Source organism: Manis javanica, chromosome 7 (genome assembly GCF_040802235.1).
Source record: "Manis javanica isolate MJ-LG chromosome 7, MJ_LKY, whole genome shotgun sequence".
Classification (NCBI taxonomy): domain Eukaryota; kingdom Metazoa; phylum Chordata; class Mammalia; order Pholidota; family Manidae; genus Manis; species Manis javanica.
Genome location: NC_133162.1, coordinates 410,528 through 431,323, shown reverse-complemented (window position 1 = coordinate 431,323; position 20,796 = coordinate 410,528). Strand labels below are relative to the sequence as shown.

At 56.3% G+C, this 20,796-nt stretch overlaps 2 protein-coding genes across 6 annotated transcripts; both read right to left on the bottom strand.

Moving 5' to 3' along the window:
- Positions 1–3,722: 3,722 nt before the first annotated feature.
- Positions 3,723–7,651, bottom strand: FUOM (fucose mutarotase). Of its 5 annotated transcripts, none has more exons than XM_073240086.1 (6): positions 7,404–7,651; positions 6,785–6,853; positions 5,367–5,421; positions 5,030–5,128; positions 4,451–4,524; positions 3,723–3,900 (listed from the first exon to the last, which is right to left on the bottom strand). In XM_073240086.1, the coding sequence occupies exons 1-6, from the start codon at positions 7,634–7,636 to the stop codon at positions 3,834–3,836; spliced, it is 597 nt and encodes a 198-aa protein (XP_073096187.1). In that variant the 5' UTR covers positions 7,637–7,651; the 3' UTR covers positions 3,723–3,833. The 5 variants fall into 5 exon arrangements, with proteins under 5 accessions (XP_073096187.1, XP_017513153.2, XP_017513152.2 ...); XM_017657664.3 differs by having other exon boundaries at positions 4,451–4,589; positions 5,351–5,421; positions 7,404–7,537; XM_017657663.3 differs by having other exon boundaries at positions 5,351–5,421; positions 7,404–7,537.
- Positions 7,652–13,799: 6,148 nt separating this feature from the next.
- On the bottom strand, positions 13,800–20,796 carry ECHS1 (enoyl-CoA hydratase, short chain 1). Its single transcript, XM_017657659.3, has 8 exons — positions 20,642–20,796; positions 19,406–19,603; positions 18,749–18,876; positions 17,851–17,950; positions 16,519–16,623; positions 15,923–16,042; positions 14,582–14,649; positions 13,800–13,961 (listed from the first exon to the last, which is right to left on the bottom strand). Exons 1-8 carry the CDS (start codon positions 20,784–20,786, stop codon positions 13,896–13,898), a joined length of 930 nt encoding a protein of 309 aa, XP_017513148.3. The 5' UTR covers positions 20,787–20,796; the 3' UTR covers positions 13,800–13,895.

Genomic DNA, 20,796 nt, shown 5'->3' with positions numbered 1-20,796 from the left:
GACAGGACAAACAGGCAGGTGTTCAGGGGTGCGGGTTATTGGGCACGAATCAACCAAACTCTCCCTCAGTTTTGGGGCTGGTGCCCAGCACTCTCTGAGGTGCGCTGTCCTGCATGCCCTCATGTCCCACCCACAGGTGCAGGGTCTCTGGAGTTACTCTGCATTTTGTGTATGTGCTGAGGTGCATCCCGAGGCAGGCCGGGTGTCTGTGGCCATCGAGCCCCACATGGAGAGGGGAGCGCCTGGTGCTGGAGACAGCGCCCTCTGCCTCGACTGAGCCTGCTGTTGCCACCAGAGCGAAGGGATGGCCAGAGGCCCCTGGCGTCTATTCTGGTGCGGCTCTGGGAGCCCTGCAGCTCCCTCAGGGACTCCAGTGGCCACCCGCGTCCTGAGATGTGCCGTGGCTTGCCGGCCTCACCTTGCACCCCCTGCCGGAGCAGGGCTGGGTCATCCTCCTGCTCCCACTGAGGACGCTGGCCGAGCAGTGAGCTGCTCAAGGTCCTGCCCTAACGGGCAGAGCAGGTACCAGCCTTGCCACCATGTGCCTCACCCGTCATCCTGGGAACAAGGGAGTCATTGCTGTCAGCATGCCCCTGCCCACACCAGACCGAGAAGCAGCATTTCCAGGGAGCCCTATAGCCCTGCCCAGGTCTCAGGCTGCCCTGAATCCCTCGGCACACACGAGGGCTCACAGCCCCTCCAGGCCGCTCCTCTGCCATGTCAGGGGCAGCCACCCCAGAGCCCCGAGCAGCCAAGCTCAGTGTGTGTGGTCAAGACCCGGCCTTGGGGGCAGTAGGATCCCCACAGGTCCCTCTCCAACCTGAGAGTGCAGGCGGAGGGAGGGCACCTGGAGACGGAGTGAGCAGGGGATTTGGGAGTGTGCAAGCCCCTTGAGCAGGAGACAGTGGCAGTGGCCACAGGCCAGCTCAGCCCTCTGCAGGCTGAGCCCCTCGTGCTGCCTGAGGGGGTGGGATGTCTGTCACTAAAACTGGGTGCTACTCCTTTGGCCCTTGCCGGAAGTTAGGGGTTGGTGCACAGCCAGGGGGAGGCTCTTCCCCTGCGAACTACCACTGGTTCACCCAGCACTGAGCAGGGGTTACTTCTCCCCACTTCCTGGTGTCACTAGGCAAAACACTTACGCAGTAACCACGCGTGGGTGCTGAACAACCCAGGCCAGTCGTGCTGGGAGCCACGGCTCTGGCTTCCGACACAGCAGCCCTGGCAGGGACCAGAGGCTGGCTCGGGGGCACAGGCTCCTCACCACCCCCAACACCTAAGCTGCCCGAGACCTCCCCCTGCTTGCCCACCCAACGTCCTTCCAGAGCAGTGGCTGACAAGAGTGGCCTGTGCTCTTCGGAGTCTGTCAAGCCCAAGATCCTTCGAGGGAGTGCCAGACTTCCCCAGCAAGAGCTCAGACCGAGTGGAAAAGGTTGCGATATTGCAGCTCACAAGAGATATTCTTGGTCTTGTCCCCGTTCCTGGCAGAGCTGCTAAAGCCCTAGTAATTTCTGGAGTGAAGACAGCGATCCAGGTGTCTCATGTTAAGGAGCTGATGCTGGGAAGGGCAGAGGCTGGGGGCCAACTGCCAGGAGAACCATCCACCTGGTGAGGGGGTCCGAGCTTTCAGTCTCGGAGGTCCAGTCACCCGTCAATGGACAGATCTAAATCATACCTTGAAGCCTCCTTAGCAACCCAAACGGACTGGCCTAGAGGGCTGAGTTGGCCACCACGTGGAGGTTTAGGGGGAGTGGCATGCCCAGAGGGTGTGGGAGCTCCGGCCCATCCTGCACCTTCCCCTTGTGTCTCCATCTGGCTATTGCTGACTCACATCTTTTTTATAATAAACCAGTGGCCTAGCAAGTAAAACGTTTCTCTGAGTTCTGTGAGCTGCTCTAGTAAATTAACCAAACCTGAGCAGGCAGCTGTGGGAGCCTCCCATCTATAGCCAGTGGGTCAGAGGCACAGGGGACAGCCTGGGTTTGTGACCAGGATCTGAAGTGGGGGTGTTCTGGAGGGGCAGACCCACTCACCTGTGGGTCTGAGTGTCTCCAGGTAGGCAGAGCACCCGGGCAGGTGCCACAGGGTCCCTGGAGGTGTGGTGGTCCCACAGGAACACACACTGGAATCCGTGACAGAACCGTTAAAGGCCCTGGTGCCAATACGAATGGGCCCGAGATGAGCATGTTTCCAAAGAAAACAGAAGCAGGTGAACGAGCCCGTGAGAACATGCTCTAGCCATCCGGGGACCAAATGGAAACCAGAGACAGCACCACTAGGCTGCGGCAGCTAACGGGACAGGGCCTGGAGCGCTGGCTAGCCGGCAGGTGGGGCTATAAACCAGGACAGCGCCTTTGGGAGAGTCTGGAAACTGCTGTAGAAGTGACATATATACCTGCTATACAACTCAGCCACTCGCGGTGTTTACCTGACAGAATCGGGGGCTTGTGACCCCCCAGGGAACATTCACAGCACGCTGACCTGTCAGAGGCCCCAGCGACGGGAGAGGGGACTGGAACGTGTCTGCATGAAGTGTTGCTCAGTGACAAGATCACACCACATGCAACATGCATGCGCCCACGATGACTACGCCGAGAGGCCACACCAGAGTGCTGTACTCCACCCCGAGAGCACCCAGGTGCACACCAGCCTGCAGGCACAGGAGACTACACAGACGCTGGCTGCCCTGGCTGTGGTGACAGTGTCCAAACGGGCACTGTAAATGTGTACTTTTCCTGTGTCAGCGAGCCCTCAGGAAAGCTGTCTGAGGAAAGGCGCATGTGGCTGAAAGTGGCCATGGGGTCAGGGGCCTGAGGTTAGGCCCTGGGAATGACAAGAACAGGGCCCCTCCTCCAGGCCAGGCCCCAAGACTCCGCGCTGTGGGTTAGCCTGCTCTCCAGGCTCCCCATGGCGTCCGGGACACCAGACCCCACTCCTGAGCACAGGAGCCTCCCCCAGGCGCTGAGGGACCCAGCGGCCCAGAAGCCCCTCATAATCCCAGCTCTTGCACCCATGTGGCCAAAGGAAGGTCTGGAGGGCAGAGAGAGGGCCCTGGGGTTGAGGACAGCAGCCTGTGAGACAAGCCCAAACATTCTGGGAAGCCATCACAGCCTCCTGGACACCCCTCCAGGCCAGCCCTCCGTCTGCGTGCCACGTCCCCCCACCCTCTTCCCAGGGCAGCTCAGGCTCATGCGTGTCCAGTAGGCACTCAGCCATTGGATGAAGGAACACAGGCCTGCACCCAGCCTCACCCCAGGAGCTCTGGCCTTATGCCAGCCCTGCCCTGCCCTCATCCTAGCCACCAGGTCCTTTCAGAGCATCCACCCCAACCCCTGCCCCCTGCCTTTGGGGTGAAGGAATGGAATGAGCCCCTCTTTAAGAGCCACCTTCGTGCCTGCAGCCCAGGGCTGATGCAGAAGCCCACGTCCCATTCAGGGCCACCTGGGTAGCCGCTCCCGCTCCAGGCCTCCTGCAGTGTGCTGGGTTGGCAGGCATCCCCTCCCACCAGCCTCAGGTCCTCAGGCCCGCAGGTGGCAGCTGGGCCCGTGAGGTGCCTACCTGTAAATATTTACAGGACTTGCCAAGCCAGGCAGCCCAAACCCACTGGGAAGAGCGGGCCTTGTTCTGCCCGAGGGTTCATGGAGGGCAGGCTGCAGGGCACCAAACAGGCCTCTGTGAAAAGAAAGGGCCTGTTGCTTCATGGTGAGACTGACAAGTAACTGCTGTGCTTTTCCATCATTTTTATAAATTGGGAGACTCCTAGCCTTGGTGAACAGGCGCCCTGGGAGCTCCGGGCTTGGTGAGGTCTGGGTGCTTGGGTGCATAGTCCACTTGCCCTAGACCAGGTCACAGGGGGCCAGCACGCCCTTCTTGAGGATGAGGTTTCCGTAGAGGGCCGTCTCCCTGCATAAGGAGTTGAGATGGGCACCAAGCTGTGCCAGAGAGGGCCAGGATGCCCAGTCCCTGGCTCTGCTGCCAACCCTATTCCCGGACAAGCAATCTCTTGGTAATCCCATTCCCTACAGGCATCTGGTCTTAGTCAGGGCAGGGGCTGAGCAGAGAGTGGGGAGGACAGGAGCCCCACACGGCTCAGACCCAGCCAGACCCAAGTGGACCAGGCAGGCCCAGTCAGACCTTCCCTGACCAACAGCACCCAACCGGATCCAGTGTACCCATCTGGACCCAGGGGACCCATCTGGACCCAGGGGACCCATCAGGACCCAGCAGACCCACCTGGACCCAGGGGACCCATCAGGACCCAGGGGATCCACCTGGACCCAGGGGACCCACCTGGACCCAGGGGACCCACCTGGACCCAGGGGACCCATCAGGACCCAGGGGATCCACCTGGACCCAGGGGACCCAGGGGAACCACCTGAACCCATGGGACCCATCAGGACCCAGGGGACCCACCTGGACCCAGGGGACCCATCAGGACCCAGCCAGAACTTACCCCGTCGCTACCACAGCAAAAGCCTTTTTGGCCCTCTGATAAAACTCAAACCTCTCGATCGTCGCCAGAGCGGTCTGGAAGGCAAAATGGCTTGGTCCAGGGACGCTGCCCAGGTTCCCAAGGACACTTGGCCTCTGACCTTCGATGACAGGGCAGGCAGAGACATGGGGGTAGGCTGTGGTGGCTGCCCGCCTGGGCCCTTGAGTGCCCCCGAGCTGCCCCAGGGGGCCACTATCCAGGACAGGAGCCCCAGGCATCCCCTCCGGAGGTAAATGGGTGGTTCTGGGAGAAGAGGCCTGTTTCTCTACAGGGTGGGGGGTGACACATACATCGGGCCAGGCCTCTGACCACAAAATGGGGGCTGGGGATACCCTGCTTCCTCTGGCCCCACTTGGACAGGCCAGGGCGGGCAAGCGCAGAGACAGGCGAGGACTGTGGCAGGGAGGTGGGGCAGCCACAACCCCAAAGGCACTTTTCATGGCAGGCAGGCAGAGGATCGCAGGACTGTGGAGTGGAGTCTTGCTTCCCCCCAGCCTCCAAGGAGGCACAGAGCATCCCCGGTGAGGGTCCCAGGCTCACCGTGCCATGGGCTCCAGAGAGGATAGACTGGTAATTCTTCCACACTGGGGTCTGGAGGCCCCTCTCCCTGTCACTGGGTACCAGCTCCATGACAACAGCCTAGGGGCAGAGGGGGCCAGCTCTGCAGACCACCCACTCAGCTGCCCCAGGTGCCTCCAGGCCCCCCGTGGTTTGTTCGGGGCTCCTCTAACCAGGGTCAGGGCCCTTTGGGGACACACATCCACCTCTCCTCCCCAGGCAAGTGTGCCCTCTCAGTTCTGACAACAGGGAAACCGAGGCCCTGAGCAGTGAGGGGGGCAACGAGGCCATGCAGGGACTCACCGGACTCTCCACGTACGTGTCCAGAGGGAGCAGCCTCAGCACGGCCTCCAGGAGCTGCGGGATGCCCAGGCCTGGCGGGGCAGAGTGCTGGCCTCAGACCTGGTCCTCTCCTACCTGGCCACCAACATCCACCTGCCCACCCAACCTGTCCAAGCACCTGCTGCCCACCTAGTGACACTTATCAAGGTCACGCTGGCGTCTCCCTGCCCCGGCCACAGTAGCTGTCACGGTCCAGGCACTGGGCCTACCCTGCCCACCTGCCTTCACTCTGCACCACACAGGTTGGTGTTGGTGACCCTAAACACCCGTCCGCCAGAAGGGGCCCCTCTGATGCAGAAGGTGTCCGAGATGACCCCATGGTTGCCTCCTTGATCTGAGATAAGGACGGGGTGGGAGGGCCTGGGAAGACGCCTCTCTTGCTCAAGGTCCCCTGCTCTCCTGTAAAGCTGGGCTTTGATTGTAAGCAATGTGTGCTCATTGTACAAAGTTGGGAAATAGAGAAGTCCACAAAAAGAAAGAATCAGCTGTAACCTTACCCTGTGAGGAGGCCCTGCTACCAACCGAGTGCATTTCTTTCTGCCCTTTTTCTCTGTATCTCTTCATTAGATGTTTCTGCATATTCCACTCAATCCTAATTGCTTCTTTTCCACTAACGAGCAGCGTGTGTGTGTCACTTCTGTGGCTTAAACACTCCTTACCTTCCAGCATTCTGGCCTTTCCCTCCCTCGGGAGCAGTCACCTGACCCTTGGTGTGAACTAAGGCACTGCTGGTTCAGCTGCTTGAGCACTGGTGGAACCTGAGGCCCCTGGGTCAGGAGTGAGCAGCCCACCGGGCAGGCCTGGGCACTGGCACACTGTCCCGAGGGGCTGTTTATCCACATTTCACATCCTATATTCTGCAGGGAGAGGTGCGTTCCTGCCGCACAGCATCATCGGGCACAGCCAAGAAGCAGCAGGATGCAGGTGCCCTCACCCCGCACTCCCAGCACCAGCCGGTACTACTACCCTCCACCCTCCTCACCTCTGGGACCTGGCTCCAGGCCCTGCAGAGCCTCCCCTCCCATCACCCAAGTTAGAGGGTCTTCCAGACGTTTTGTATGGACACCTGGGGCCTGTGTGGCCAGGTCACTAGTACCGGGATCTCTATAGAAGAGTAAAGGCTGAACACCTGACCTGGAGGCGGTGGATCACTGCTCAGGCAGCCCACGAGGCGACTGGCCTCAGTGTCTCCATTTGTAAGAAATCACCATGTGGTGTCCGAGATGGAGCAGGAAGCCCAGCCTCACCTCTTGAGGCTGGGGGCTAAAGGGAGGGCCTCGGGCGACCAGCCACTAGGATTCCGGGGTCACTGGTGGGGGTGGGGCCAGAGCTGAATCACCTGGGGTGCCCAGAGCCAGGACGACTGCCCAATCCCCCAAGAAGTAGGGTGCTCACCGTCGGCGCGGATCTCCTCCGGGCCACCCCTGCAGATGGACGAGGTGGGGAAGTTCACGTCTGCAAGAACTGACAGAGGGGCGGCCGGGTTAGGCGGGCCCGCGGAGCCCACCCGACCGCGGCGAGGGGTGCAGACCCAGGGTCTCAGGTCGGGTCACGTAGAGCGAAGACCAAGCTACCACGCAGGAGAACCGCAGGGCCCGCAGCCCCGCTCCGCCCAGCCCAGCCCGGGCCCCGGGCCCCATAAAAGGAGCGGCTGCACACTTCGGGGACAGCCGCGGGTGCCCGGCCGTCTGGGGAGAGGCCCGGAGTTGAGCGGCAAATGGGGTCCCACCGGCATGGGGAACTGTGTCTCTGGCCATCTGGGCCGGACCTGCAGGACACAGCCCCTCCCTCCCAGACCAAGGGCCACCGGCCTCGTGACCTGCTGGGGCCCGGCCGAGCCTAAAGAGAGCGGGGAGAGGCGTCCTGCTCCGAAGCAGGGCCGGGCGTCCAAGGTAATGCCGCCCCCGGGACCGGCTCTTCCGGGTCGTCGCCTCCGGTCGGGGACCCGCCGCGGGCCAGGATCCCTGCGGGCCGGGAATGAGGGTCCCCGCGGCTGCGACCCCGTCGCGCTCACCGATTTCGTCTCCGTGCCCCATCCGCGCCAGGGCGTAGAGCAACTCGGGCGACAGCAGCGCCGGGACGCCCTTCAGCACCACCATGCTCGGGGCCGCTGCGCGGGGCGGGGCCTCGTGAGGGGCGTGGTCGGGCAGCCGGAGAGGCGAGGAGTGGGCGGGGACACGGGAGGGGCGAGGCCGGGCCTCCGGAAGGACTGCGTGGCCAGGCGGCGGCTGCGCTGGGAGTTCCCATCCCGGTTCCCCACTCGCCCCTCAGGAGCTAGGCTGCTAATGATGCCGGGGTTCCTGTTTGCGGAGTCAAAGAATGAGCTTAGCAGACACCCAAGGTCGGAGAGCCAGGGAGACGCTTTCATTGGGAGATACAGTGAGAGGACAGACAGAGCTCCGGGCTCGCGCCAGGTCGGGACGAGAGAGCCCGCAGTGGTGCGTTGTCTAGGGGTTTAATAGGCAGTTGAGGATTTTGGGGAACGTGAAAAAAGGCTTAGGGGTGTGGACTTGTTAAGTGGTCCCTGAATATTTAGAATTAACTTAACACAAGCAACTTCCTGCTCTGATTTCTCCTGGAGATACTGGCGTCCTGGTCTGGGAGCATATCAAACACTGCCTGCCCAGCCCCCAAGGTGGGCTGAGCTATTGCTTGCTAAAGAGTAAGTTAAAAATATTACTTCTTAACTTCCTGGGTATTAAAATGCAATCTTATCTTTAAGGTGGAATCTTTCCTGCCTTTTACTATGTTGTTTATGGCTGGGTTTACTTGCCTCTATTAATTGCCCAGATTGCAAATCACCTACCTCATCAGGTCTGCAGGAGGAAAGACAGCACATAGGCCTGGGCCTTTTAGCATGCCAAGTGAATCTTACACATGATTAAAAATGATTAGCATAATAAAAACATGTGCTGCTCTTCTACATCGGGAATATTAACTGATCTCACTGAAGAATGACTCTAGAGCTGAATGTTTAACAGAGTTTTGGTAGGGGGTTTCTTTGCATGAAGTTACACTGCTCTGACTTGCTTTTCCCAGAGGCCCTCACTCTACTCTGACTACACCCACGGTCCGTCTCACTTAAGACACTCAGGTACCTGGCTAGGGGTGCAGTGCCCCTTATGCCGGGGTTCTTGTTTGCGGAATCGAAGAATGAACTTAGCAAACAGTCAAGGTAGGAGAGCCAGGGAAACTTTTATTGAGAGATGCAATGAGAGGTCAGATAGAGCTCCTGGTGTGAGCCAGGAGGGGACAAGAGAGCCCAGGGTGGTGCGCTGTCTAGGGGGTTTATAGGCGGTTGAGAGACAGAGGGCTAGGGATGCAGACCCACCAGATGGTCTCTCAATGTTTATCTTTGAAGAGACACTAAGTTTCTTGGCAGTTTTCCCCGGACTATTTTGTAGAGTTAACTCCTTTCTCTGAGTAGCAGTTTCTTGGTTTGGGAGCTTCTCAGTCAGGGCTGCTTGTCTTGCTTTCAAGGTGAGCTGAGTTACTGACTTGATTAGGGCTGGAGGAGGAAAAGCAGCATCTGGGCAAAGTTAAAGATAAACTGGGCTTGTTAGCAGCTAAAGTAAATTTTACAATAGCCTCATTTCATTGACACAAACAAGACATGGGCTGTGCTGAGGTATTTTCTTATCTGGGGGATGTTCATACATTCCAGGCTAGGTTATTCCTGTCTTTTTAGTCTTGACTAATCTTCACTGAAGAATGCTTATATTCTTAGTTTGATATTTTACTTGAGAGAATTAATGTAACTCTGCCTTTGTCTAATTGTTTAATGTGGAGTTTTGGCAGGGGTCTTTTTCCAGAGGCCCTCACCCTACTCTGACTACACCCACGGTCCCTGTCTCACCCCTGCTCAGGACAGCAGTGCCCTGACCTTTGACCCAGGGGCTGTCTGCCCTCCTTAGAACTGAGCCTTCCTTCCCCTCAGCTCGATGGGCTGTCCCCATGAACAGAGGGACCTCTTGTCTTCACCTGGCCAGACTCCCTCTCCCCCTTGACTGCTGTAGTGCTGGCATCTGGGATGCCGGCTCCTAGTTAACACCTTCAGAGCCAGGGCCACCAACAACCCTAGCTCTGAGACAGGGACCTGGGTGTAGTCACAGTAGGGTGAGGGCCTCCGGAAAAAGTAAGGCAGGATATTTGCAGTCAGAGCAATGTAACTTCATGCAAGGAAACCCCCTACCAAAACTCTGTTAAACATTCAGCTCTAGAGTCATTCTTCACTGAGATCAGTTAATATTCCCCAGATAAAGAAGAGTAGCACATGTTTGTAATCATTTATAATCATGTGTAAGATTCACTTTAGCACACCAAAAGGCCCAGGCCTCTGTGCTGTCTTCCCTGCTTCAGATCTGATAAGGTGATTTTGCAAACTGGGCAACTAATTTAGCATGCAGGCCCAGCTGTAAACAGCATAGTAAAAGGCAGGAAGGATTCCACCTTAAAGATAAGATTGCATTTTAATACCCAAGAATTTAAGAAGTAGAATTCTTAACTTACTCTTTAGCAAACAATAGCTCAGTCCACCTTGGGGGCTGGGCAGGTGGCCTTGTTTCATATGCTCCCAGACCAAGACACTAGTATCTCAGAGAAAAATCATCAGAGCAGGCAGTTGCTTGTGTTAATTCTAAATATTCAGGGACCACTTAATAAGTCCACACCCCTAAGCTTTTTTCATGTTCCCAAAAATCCTCAACTGCCTATAAAACCCCTAGACAGTGCACCACCCCAGACTCTGTTGTCCCCTGAGCCAGGAGCTCTGTCCTTTCACTTTATCTCTAAATAAAAGCCTGTACTTTGCCCTCCTATCTTGAGTATTTGTGAAGCTCATTCTTCAGCTCTGTGAACAAGAACGGCAGCATCAGCTCCCTGTTAAGGGTGCCACCGCCTCCCGCGCATCCCGCTGGGAGATGTACCACCCCAAAGGACACCCACGACCTCTCTGCCCAGGGCTGTGCAAGCACATAGGGGGTGCGCCTGATTCTGGCTGGGATGTGCACCAGATTATTTCCCAAAGGCAGCTCCGCTGTGTCTGCCATCCCACAGGACCTCTGCCCCCCACCTTGAACCCTGTGGATCTTCGTAACTGCCTCCAACAATAGAATATGCTGGAAGTCGTGCTGTCTGGCCTCTGAGGTTCAGCCATACAAGGCAGTGCCTTCTCTTTCTTCAGGACACTCCCCTGGGATCCCAGACACAGCACTGGCCAGAAGCCCAGAGATGTGCAGAGCCCCGATGTCGGCATTTCAGCCCATGGTCTTGCTCAGCCCCAGCTGGCCCTTGGTGTTCTGCCCCTGGGACTTCAGTTTGCAGGTTACCCTGCTCACCTGCTGTTACTCCGGGGAGAGGAAATCCCGGGACAAAATACCTTTAAAACTGAAATCAAAGGGAGAAATAAAGTTTCAAACCAATTTATTGCTTACAGATTGCAGTCCAGGCCATTTCTCCTGCTCGAGCAGAAGCCAACCAGCTCCCCCCTTAACCTCTCAGGTTCAGGTAAGCCCTCAGTTGCCCAGGTAATTACCCTTTGATACAGAGATGAACTTCTCTCCACCCTGAAGAATGCCTGTTGATATGCAGATGCACTAAAGCCATATTTCTGCCCAGCCCTGAGGATGCAGATGCACTAAAGCAGGGTGAGATATTTTGGAACTATCAAAATTCTACCCACACCTGCCCAGCTGAGTGCTAAGTACTCGCTGCTGCCTGCTCAGCAGGAGACCCCAGACCTGGAGCCCTGGTGGCTGCCCAGACCAGGCTTTCTTCCTGGGAGCCCACCATCTTCCATTTTGTTCCCAAACGCACTGGGCCGTGTGGCCAGTGCAGTCGCCACAGCTGCCAACCCTGTGATGAAATGCCTAGAGGCCTGGGAAAGTCCGTCGTTCATAAGTCACCTTGCCTTCCGTTTCAAGGGCAACTCCATCCGAGCTGTCTCCACTCCTCGCATGGGCGAGTGGGTCTTGATCACTGCCTCCTCAAACTCCTTCTCCTGAAGCCTCCAAGCTTATTGCCTTCTCATCACAACACCCAAAAGAGGCCAGAGCCTGGGTGAAAACTGCAGAGTGAGGGACTGTGAGGCAGTATGCACAGCGCATCAAGATCATCTCGGGCAGGCCCCACTCTCTGAATAAATACAACCAAAACATAGGAGCAGGAAATCTCAGGGTTTAGATAGCCAAAGCTTTGCAGGTCATTTTAATCCTGTTCCAAAAGTAGATGGGTTTCTCCTTGGTGCTCAGCTCAGGTTCTGGGAGGGAGGGTACACACTCCTGGCCTCACTTCAGCCCAAGGCCTTGACCGCAATCAGCACTTGCAGAAATGACCTGACCGTGTTCCAGTCATATGACTACCTGCTGCAGAAGATGGGTGAGGCCTGTCAACAGGTGCTCTTGAGTCTTTGCTGAGCTGGGGGAATAGTGGGCTCCCTGTGGAGGAAGGTTCTGGGGCTCAGGTCCTAGGACAGGCCAGGTGCATATCTTATTTGGAGTCCTTGCATAGGCAGAATTCTGCCCTGGGTCTGTAAGTGGCACCCACTGTCCCTCTAACAAGTGGGTCCATTTCCACAAGAGCACAACTGATGGGGCTGCGGGGCATGTGGAAGCCAGCAGGCCCTTACCCCCTCGCCAGGGCCCGTCTATTAATCTATAGCTGTTTGGTGCATGTGCCAGCATTAAGTCAGGTGGGTCCTCATGCTGCCCAGCAGCCACCTGTGCATATGGAGGGGCCCTGGCCTCACCCTGGAGGGTCTGAGAATGTTCTGGAACGCGAGGCATCCACCGTTCCCCTCACTCATGAGGCCCTTCCTGGTGGCAGGAGGACATGGGTCTTTGTCTCATGTTCCAGGACTTGAGAATTGAGGTGATTTTCTATGGGGATAGAATCAGTCACCCACTGTCCTGCCAGGTGCCTGACAATACAGTGATCCAGGGGACACAGCTGGCCTTCCTGGAGCCTGAAGCCACCAGAGGAACCTCGGTGCATAAACACTGCAAACAGCACTAGCATTGAAGCTGCCGTGCACACTTCTGCTGGGGCACTTCTTTCACCAGGCTTCTGTGAGGACTGAAGATGTAGCACCTCCCTTGGCTCTGATCCAGATATGCAAATGTATTTTAAGCAAACACTACAGGGATTCAGATGCAAGCAGTCCTAGCCCCAGTTGTAGAAATAGCCAGCACAGCACTGAGAAGCTCCCAGAGGTCCTACTGACCCACCACTGAGGGGAGGGTGGGCACACCTTCACCGCCAAGTTCCCACATGTGCAGCCCTGCAATACCGCATGTGTCTTACAGGCATGCTTGCACCGAAGCACAAATATTCGCGCACAGAAACCTCACTGCAGCATCACCCATGATGGTCCTCTAGCAAGAAACTGGATGCAGCCCACAGACCTGATACCAAAGGACAGGCAGGTCACAGCAATTTCATGTCATAAAATAGTTCAGGGCCACTTAAAAGAATGCTAGCAGGAATATTATTCAGCAGTGAAAAGTAAAAGGCTATTACAGGCTACAACTGGGCTGGACCTTGGAAATAGTATATTCACAGATATACAAAGAAAGTAGAATAGAGGACACGGGGCAGTTGGTGTTTAATGGGACAGTTTCCGTTTAGGATGATGAAAGCCTGGAAATGGATTGTTGCCACTCAACTGTCCATTTAAAAATGGTGAATTTTATGTTATCTATGTTTTACCACAATAAAAAAAGAACACTAGTCAAACGAGAGAATGGGGTGCACTTGTATGATGTTAAGTAGAAGGTAACCTGTCTGCTCTGTAGAAGTGTGGCCATGGAGCTTTTGGAAAAGGAAAACTGAACCATTTAGCTGTGTGGGTGTGCAGAAAATTCTCCAGAAAGCTACATACCTATGAACTGTGTTTATTCTGGGAGTCTGGGAGTGTGACAAAGGTTACTTTAAGGATTTCTGTGCTATTTGTATTTATTGCTTGTGATGACAGAAGTTAAAAAAAAAAAAAAAAGAACATTCCACCCCAGGGGTGATTAAAAGAAAGGCATCGTGTGGTCTGAGGCCTGTGTGTCAGATTCAGGCGTGTGTGTCTGTGAAGCGCCCACCAGCGAGGCTGTCCCTGTGAGTGGACATGCTCACGGGCTGTAAATACACAGACACTAAGCCGGGACATGTGTCCATCTGAGCATAATATGCCGTACAGTGACGATGTTCGGCATCAAAATACCTCTCAGTTTCTGCAGTCAAGTAAAAACTTAAACACTCTGAAGGCTCATGAGCAGAATTTGTGATTAAGAAGAATATGCTTGGTCAGAAAACGAACTCACTCCCGACACCGGTTCTTGTAACTGCAGCTGCTGGTGCAGATGGCCTGCCAGCCACAAGCACAAGAGCGGCACACAGCCTAGAGCAGTCGGAGAGAAACTGCATGTCCCTTAAACTGCCCTCTGAGCAAGGGTTTATTTGCTTTGAAAACTGAGAGACTGTATTTTCTCCTTAGAGGTTTTAAGGCACAGGCAGCCATTTCTTATTGGTCTTTGAAGTTGGCCTTTCTCTTCTCCACAAATGCAGTCATTCCTTCCTTCCGGTCTTCCTGGTGGGAGAGGAAAAAAACAGAAATGGACGTTCACATTAAATTCATCTCTTTTACTATCAGAAAGTCTTATCTAGGCATTTTATAAAAGAAAGACTAGAAGTGGTTCTGGCTCTTGAGGAAGTGACCATGAATGTGAGCTTGTGCGTGCGCGCACACAAAGGAAGCGCGCAAAGGTCAGGTCTAGGTTCTTGGATCCTGCTTCATGATGATAAAGGAGATGAATTTTAATGACTATTAGCAGGCAGATTTCCTTTAGGTTACAGGCAGAAATCCTGGAAACGCTTCAGATCACAGCATTCTAGTACACCGGAACTCTATTCCAAGTAATTGGAATGATTAAGAAAAGTATTGCATTTTAAACATAGGAACTTACTGTTTTAAGCTTGCTTTTGGGATGGGAAATAACCCCGTAACAGTTTCTATAGTTTGAACTTCCATACACTGTACTTATTTGCAAAAACCAATGCTCACTGAGAGAACACGTGATCCGGCTACAGGGGAAGCTGTTCTGACGGAAGGGAAATGGTATCAACTAATGGTAAAATCTACAATGAAACGCTTAGCAACTTCTGTGGCTGGACCATGTGAGATTCTCAATTTGAAGGCTGTTTACTCACAGTAGCGAAAGTTGAGTAGAAGAGTTTCTTTTCCAGCTTATTTCCCTCTGTTAACGTCATTTCAAAAGCTGAAAAAGAAAACCCAGAAGTTATGAGCTCAGGGCGGCTGTGGGGACACAGGCCTGCACTCTGACTTCACCGTGCCTTAAAGCACAGCCTGGGACATCCCTTCCCACCGCAGCCCCGGCTGAGCGGCAGGAGAGCCTGCTGCTCCTAGGCCCCTGAGCTGTGCGGTGCCCCCAGGACGGGAACTGCATGAGGAGCTGGGTGAAAGCGGGTGGCAGCACTGTCACTTCATGACGGGATTCGAGGTAGGCTGTGAGATTGTATAAAGAGTATAAAAAGTGAAAATTAAGGTTGAAAACCAGAAAAGCGAACACGGTGCCAGAAGACTGGGTGGAAGACACGCCCGGCTCCAGTCCTGCCCTTCCAGGTATGCTGCTCTGGGGAAGCACCTCCCTTGGCCCGAGCTCCGCAGGGATGTGAGGCGGGGTAGTGGGGGTGGTGACAGGTGCCTCCGGCTGTAGCCTCACCGGCGCCCCACTGTGTCGGCAGAGTTCGCCCCTTAAAAGCACGCTGCCTGCTCGTCCCTGTGCTCGTGCTTCCCAGGTATCAGCTCACTCAACTAGGGCTGCCAGCCACCCAGGGGCATGGCTGCTTTCCTGGAGATGGATACAGACTTGGAGAGGCCAAGGGGCCGGCCTGAGGGAAGACACATCTGTCCAGGCTCACGGTCTTCTGAACAGGGAACACTGAGCACAGGACAGCATTACTTTAATGCTGAATACAAATTGTTACATTGACTCAAGCAATTCCGAGGAGGGCGAGCTCCGCTTCGCTGGCAGAGAATGGACAGTCGAGTGAGTGTCGTGAGCTCTGACCCAGTTCACAGTGCTCAGTGCGGCCTCCAGGCTGCAGGCCGCTGACTATGTGCATGGCTCCCTGACGGGGGCACAGAGGGGCCCACCAAGGTGGAGCTCCAACCCAGGTTCCAGGAGGCGAACCGAGGTTCTTGGAAGCCAGACTTGTTTTACCCCAGGGACTGAAATGCCCTCCTGGCCTCTTCCCTGCCACCAGTGCTTGTCCCCATCTGTCCCTGAGGCTGGCCCCCTCCTCAGGTCCTGGTACCAAGGGGAACTCACAACATTTCGACTGAGTTTGTGAGCGAGCAACTAGAAACAGAACTCTTCAAAGAGCAGAAATCAGAATACTGAGCCTTAACGATTTTTGTCCATGATGGGTTGAGGTGCTTAATTCAGAGCCAAAAAGCTTTCAGCCTCACAGCTATTCCCACACAGGGCTGGTGGCCCTTTCTGCCTCTCCTCCCAGCAGAACCCCTACCTGCATTCACCGACTCCTTGGCCATCACTGCTACGATCTTAGAATTGCAGGCAATTTTTTCTGCACAATGGATGGCTTCTTCAACCAGTGTCTCCACTGGAAAAATTTTGCTTATGAGACCTAAAACACAAAAAGATGAACATCGTAGGAATAGACCTGGTTACGTTTCTCTGAGTCACACGGATCTTTGAGAGCAGAGGTCTTTAGGTGCTAAGAGGGCTGCAGCGACGCAGGAAAGGTTCACACTGTTCCTCAGTGGTCACTCTCCCTAGGCTCTTGGAGATGCGAAAATGGGGAAGAAAAGCAGGTCACTAAGCGAGGGGAGGGGGCATGCCGGGGAGGGTCTCAGAGGGCCCCACTGCCTATGCTGGGCTTGGGGAGACGGGACGGTCGCATCACTCTGCAACCTGTATGTAGGTTTCAGTTGCTCTTTGTATGGAAACTGTTTCCAATTAAAAAAAAAGGGCAGTCAGCTCCCTGGGTTCTCAAGACACCCAAAAGCACTGTGCCCTGAGCCCATGGTGCACATGGACGCAGCCCTCCCCTCTCTACTCGGCACCCATGAGGGTGGCTCCACGGGGTGCCCTGGCACCTACCTGCTTGCTTGGCGTCCTGGGCCGAGATCCGGTCACCAGTGAGGACCATCTCCATGGCCAGTGACTTTCCCACGGCGCGGGTCAGCCTCTGGGTGCCCCCCGCCCCTGCAGACAGAAGGTTGTAGTTACAGGTGGCCTCGCGGCCGGCGCAAACCAAGATGCCCCAGACATGCTGCTGCCAAGTTCCCAGGAGTGGTGATGGCCCCTCAGGTGGGTGGCAGAACTAAGGCGGCCAGCAGGTGGGGAAGCCGAAGACCCCTTTCCACATGCAGGTCCCCACACCTGGTGCCCTGGGTCCCGACACAGAGGAGTCAGACTTGGGACAGGAGCTCCAGGGTTACAGCTCAGGGCTCAGACCCTGATCTGGGCCAAGCCAGAGGGCGGCTGGGGTGGCCTGCTCCCTTCGGCACACCCCTGGCTACTCTGATGCCCTTACCTCCAGGCTCTTGGGTGCCTGGCCCCCATGGACACGGCCTCCAAGCCCACCACCCTCCCACTCACTCAACGCCTGCCACCTGGGAAGAGCAATCCGCCTGGCCGTCCCACAGCGCCCTGGGGGACACCCACAATCTAGTAAATCTAGTAGCCTCAGAGGAGCGGAGACCTCAGGCATGCGGACGGGAGACTGGTGGTCAGTAGGGGTCGTAAAGGGCTTCCCTTGTCCTCAGCTGACCCAAGGCACCCTCTCCTGACTGCACAACTGCCCCCCTGCCCACCCAATGGCCATGGGATGCCCTGGGCTCCCGGCTCCACAGGCAGGGGAGACCCTGTGGGGACATAAGCCTGGTGCCCTCAGGAGGTGAGGCCCAGGGGCAGGTGTCACTGCTGGCGCTTTGCTCCTGTCACCCTCCCTATGGGGGTCTGACTCCCTGCTCTGCTGACCCTGGGCGGGGCCATGGGTCTTGCTCTGGCCACTGCAGATGTGATGTGTCACATCTGGGCACAAGTTCTCAGCAATAGTCCATGATCACCTTGTTTTCTTTTCTGAGCTTCTGACTTACAAAGATCTCCCACAGATATGGCTCATGACCGAGGATCACTGTGGGCATCAGCCACCACGTGGCCAGCCTTTCCTAACAGCACCTGACACGGGAGCCGGCCGCTATCAAAGAGCCAGCTCAGCTCTAAGGCTCCCAGGGCCCCTCTGAGCTGCTGTATCCAGGGCTTAGGTCAGGACAGGCAGCAGTGTGCACACACAGGGGGCCTTGAGCCCCTCATCAGGTGCAAGCCCCATGCTTTTGTCAGTTAGTGGAAAAGGCCCCGAGTCCCCAAGACGTGGCAGATTTTGAGGAATTACCTGAAGAGACTGTGCTACAGGTGTTGCCACTTTACCTGGGATGGTTCCTAGTAGGACCTCTGGCTGTGCAAACTGGGCTTTCTCTCCAGCATAAATGATGTCACACATCATGGCAAGTTCACAGCCACCACCAAGCTGCAAACATGAGGTGTAAGCAGAGGACCTGGTCAGAAACTCACTCTATTTGCTTACATTCCCCATTAAAATGGGACACAGGGTGTAGCAAGGATTAATATGAAGGCTTGAAGTTAGCTAAGCACTTCCGTAAATTACCGAGTGGCTGGTGCTGGTAAACTTTCTGTAAAGTCCACCCAGCAACACTCTTGGCTTCGTGTTGGCCACAGTCCCTGTGCTGGCCACCCCACTCTGCTGTGGGGGCTCAAGGCAGCCAGAGAGCACGTGAACCGACAGGCATGGCTGTGTTCCAATCAACTTGGTTCCCTGATCCTAGCTCACCCCAAAGGAGCTTTATTACACCACCATGAACTGAAACGCCCCGGGCTTTTCTACCAGAGATGGCTAACCAGCCCCAGCCCCTCTGAGCCCTCCCTGTGAGTACAGGAGGCCCTGATATGCCGGAAGGCAGCTTTCAGTGGCAGTGAGAGAGGTTGTTTTTAGGTGCAGCCCAGGATGGAAAGTCACTAAAACTGCACAGAAATGCCAACATGAGCTCTTAACCTAGCAGAGAGGGAAGGACGTTCTGGGGAATCACAGGGGCCACGGTGAGGACTGGGTGGGCTTTCCTGATGCAGGAACCCACAAGCCCACAACTGAACACCAACGGAAGAAATACCTCTCCACAGCTCTTGAGACCTCAGCATCCCTGGGAGTGAGGCTCAGGCCTTTTCAAAATAAAAATCAGGTGCACAGCTCCCACAAGCATTCTGAGAGGGGACACATGGGCTGGGTGGGGGCATGTGGGCTGCCACTCACCGCCAAGCCGTTGACAGCAGCGATGACTGGCTTCCTGATCTGAGCAAGTCGGTCCCAGTGACTCAAGAATTTGCTAGAATAACAGTCCTGGAACGTTTGGTTCTGCATTTCCTTGATATCGGCTCCAGCTGGGGTGAAAATGAGGTCCTGGTGACCAGATAGCTGAGGCCTTACTACACTGTACCCCCAAACCAACAGGTGGCTGCCGAGTGCCCACCGTGAAGGCACCGGGAGCTGCAAGAACACCCATGAGGGTTGTGCTCTCACGGGCCTGTGAGGTGATGGTCATGTGGACACAGCTGGGCAGCAGGACAGTGGCAATGTGCTGTGACCTGTGTTGACAGACGTGGCGCAGAGGGACCACGGGACAGGAAACAGCCTTGTGGTGGACTCAAAAGAAGGCTGGGCTTATGCATTAGTCACTTAAGCCCTCAACACATGGCACCTGACTGGAGAGGGCCAGAAAAACCACTTTGACAAACTTACTTTTCTGGTGAAGCAGCCTTGAATGTTACAACGTATGGAGCAGCTCATTCCCACTTTACATTTAAAGAAACCCCAAGTTTGACACTGTCCCAGCAACACCACAGGCCACGGTGTGATCACAGCGAGCACCCCTCACACACCTGGGGGCCTGCCACCATGCTGCCCACGCACCTGCAAACGCCTTCTCCCCGCCCGTGAGCACAATGGCCCCCACGGCCGGGTCTGCCTCGAAGGCCTCTAGCGCCTGGTTGAGCTCTGTGATGAGGCCGCTGCAGAGTGCATTGAGCGCTTTGGGGCGGTTCAGCCGGATCAGCCCCACGTTGCTGCTCTTCCCCTTCTTCTCTGCGATGATGTACTCAAAGTCAGCACCTGGGCAAGAAGGGCGACAGGGACGGCCTTCCACTCACGCAGGCACCCACCTGGGGGGGCTTACCCTGCCAGTGGATGGAGTGGCCCCAACAGGACCCTGCCCTGTCCTTGGTGGCTGCAGTGCACTGCTCTCAGCTGCAGGGCGACCTCTGTACCACTCTGGCTTACATAGGTGTTCAAACAATTCCTTAAGTTAACAAAAATCCAGTGATGAACTTTCTCCTCCAGAGCCTTAGTCCGTGCCACCCACAGAGGGCACTAGAGTCAGCCTGCAATTCTGCAGAAACAAGGGGTGCGGAAGTCTGTTCTCTCAACAAATGCCAACTAGGTGGGGGAAATCAAAGGCGACCGCACGACCCGGAGGGGGTCGGTAATGACCTGGAGGAGGAGGGTTAACCTGGGAAGACAAAGGTGTGTGTCTGCACGTACCTGTCCCATGAGCTTGCTGGGGAGTCACTGAAATAACACACGTAGGTTAGCAGCAGCGTGCCTGTCACACTCTAGGCCAGGAAATGACTGCTGATTCCAGGCCAGGACCCAGAAGCGGACAAACAGAACTTAGGGTAAACTCACACGGCCTGGCATCTGAATACTTAACGAGGTGAACCAGGGAAGGAAGACGACGCGATCTTCCCCAGCTCAGAGTTCCTCCGCTTTCTGCAGGTGAGGGAGGGGCGCCGGCTGGGGGGGTCAGCACAGTCTGCAGGGCAGCTCGGGGCGAAGCCGTGAACGTGGGCGGGCCTGGCGAGGAGGCACCGCGGGACAAAACACTGCGGAGGCCCTAACCGCACTTTCTCTTAAAAAGTCACGTAAACCCGGCGGTCCTTCACCAACCAACGCCGACATGGCCAGAGGTCTTAGCGCTCAGTCCCGAGTCCCTGTAACTGCGGAAGCGCCGGCGACCCCAGGCCCGGGGAGCTCGGGCAGCCGGCGCCGGGAGGCGCGCCAACTGGACGGGCGCCCTGCAGGGGTGAGGTCAGGCCCGGGGGTCCCGGGGGTGGCGGGGGTCCGGCCCGCGCCCCTCGGTGCCGCACTCACCCGAGGCGAAGGAGCGCCGCGCAGGGCAGCTGGGCCAGGGGCGCAGCGGGCCTCGGAGGAACGGCAGCAGGGCGCGTAGGGCGGCCATGGCGTTCAGGGGACGACTAACTCCTCCCTCTGCGGGGCCGCCCCCCGGCCGCGCCATTCAGGGCGCG

Excerpts from the sequence above, each read along its gene's own strand:
- FUOM (XM_073240086.1), bottom strand. The coding sequence starts at position 7,636 with ATGGGAACTCCCAGCGCAGCCGCCGCCTGGCCACGCAGTCCTTCCGGA. Across the intron at positions 6,854-7,403 it reads GGGGCACGGAGACGAAATCG|TTCTTGCAGACGTGAACTTC; the intron begins GTGAGCGCGACG and ends CCCCTCTGTCAG. Across the intron at positions 3,901-4,450 it reads TTTGCTGTGGTAGCGACGGG|GGAGACGGCCCTCTACGGAA; the intron begins GTAAGTTCTGGC and ends CTCCTTATGCAG.
- ECHS1 (XM_017657659.3), bottom strand. The coding sequence starts at position 20,786 with ATGGCGCGGCCGGGGGGCGGCCCCGCAGAGGGAGGAGTTAGTCGTCCC. Across the intron at positions 19,604-20,641 it reads GCGGCGCTCCTTCGCCTCGG|GTGCTGACTTTGAGTACATC; the intron begins GTGAGTGCGGCA and ends CTTCTTGCCCAG. Across the intron at positions 17,951-18,748 it reads CTGCTGTCAACGGCTTGGCG|CTTGGTGGTGGCTGTGAACT; the intron begins GTGAGTGGCAGC and ends TCATGTTTGCAG.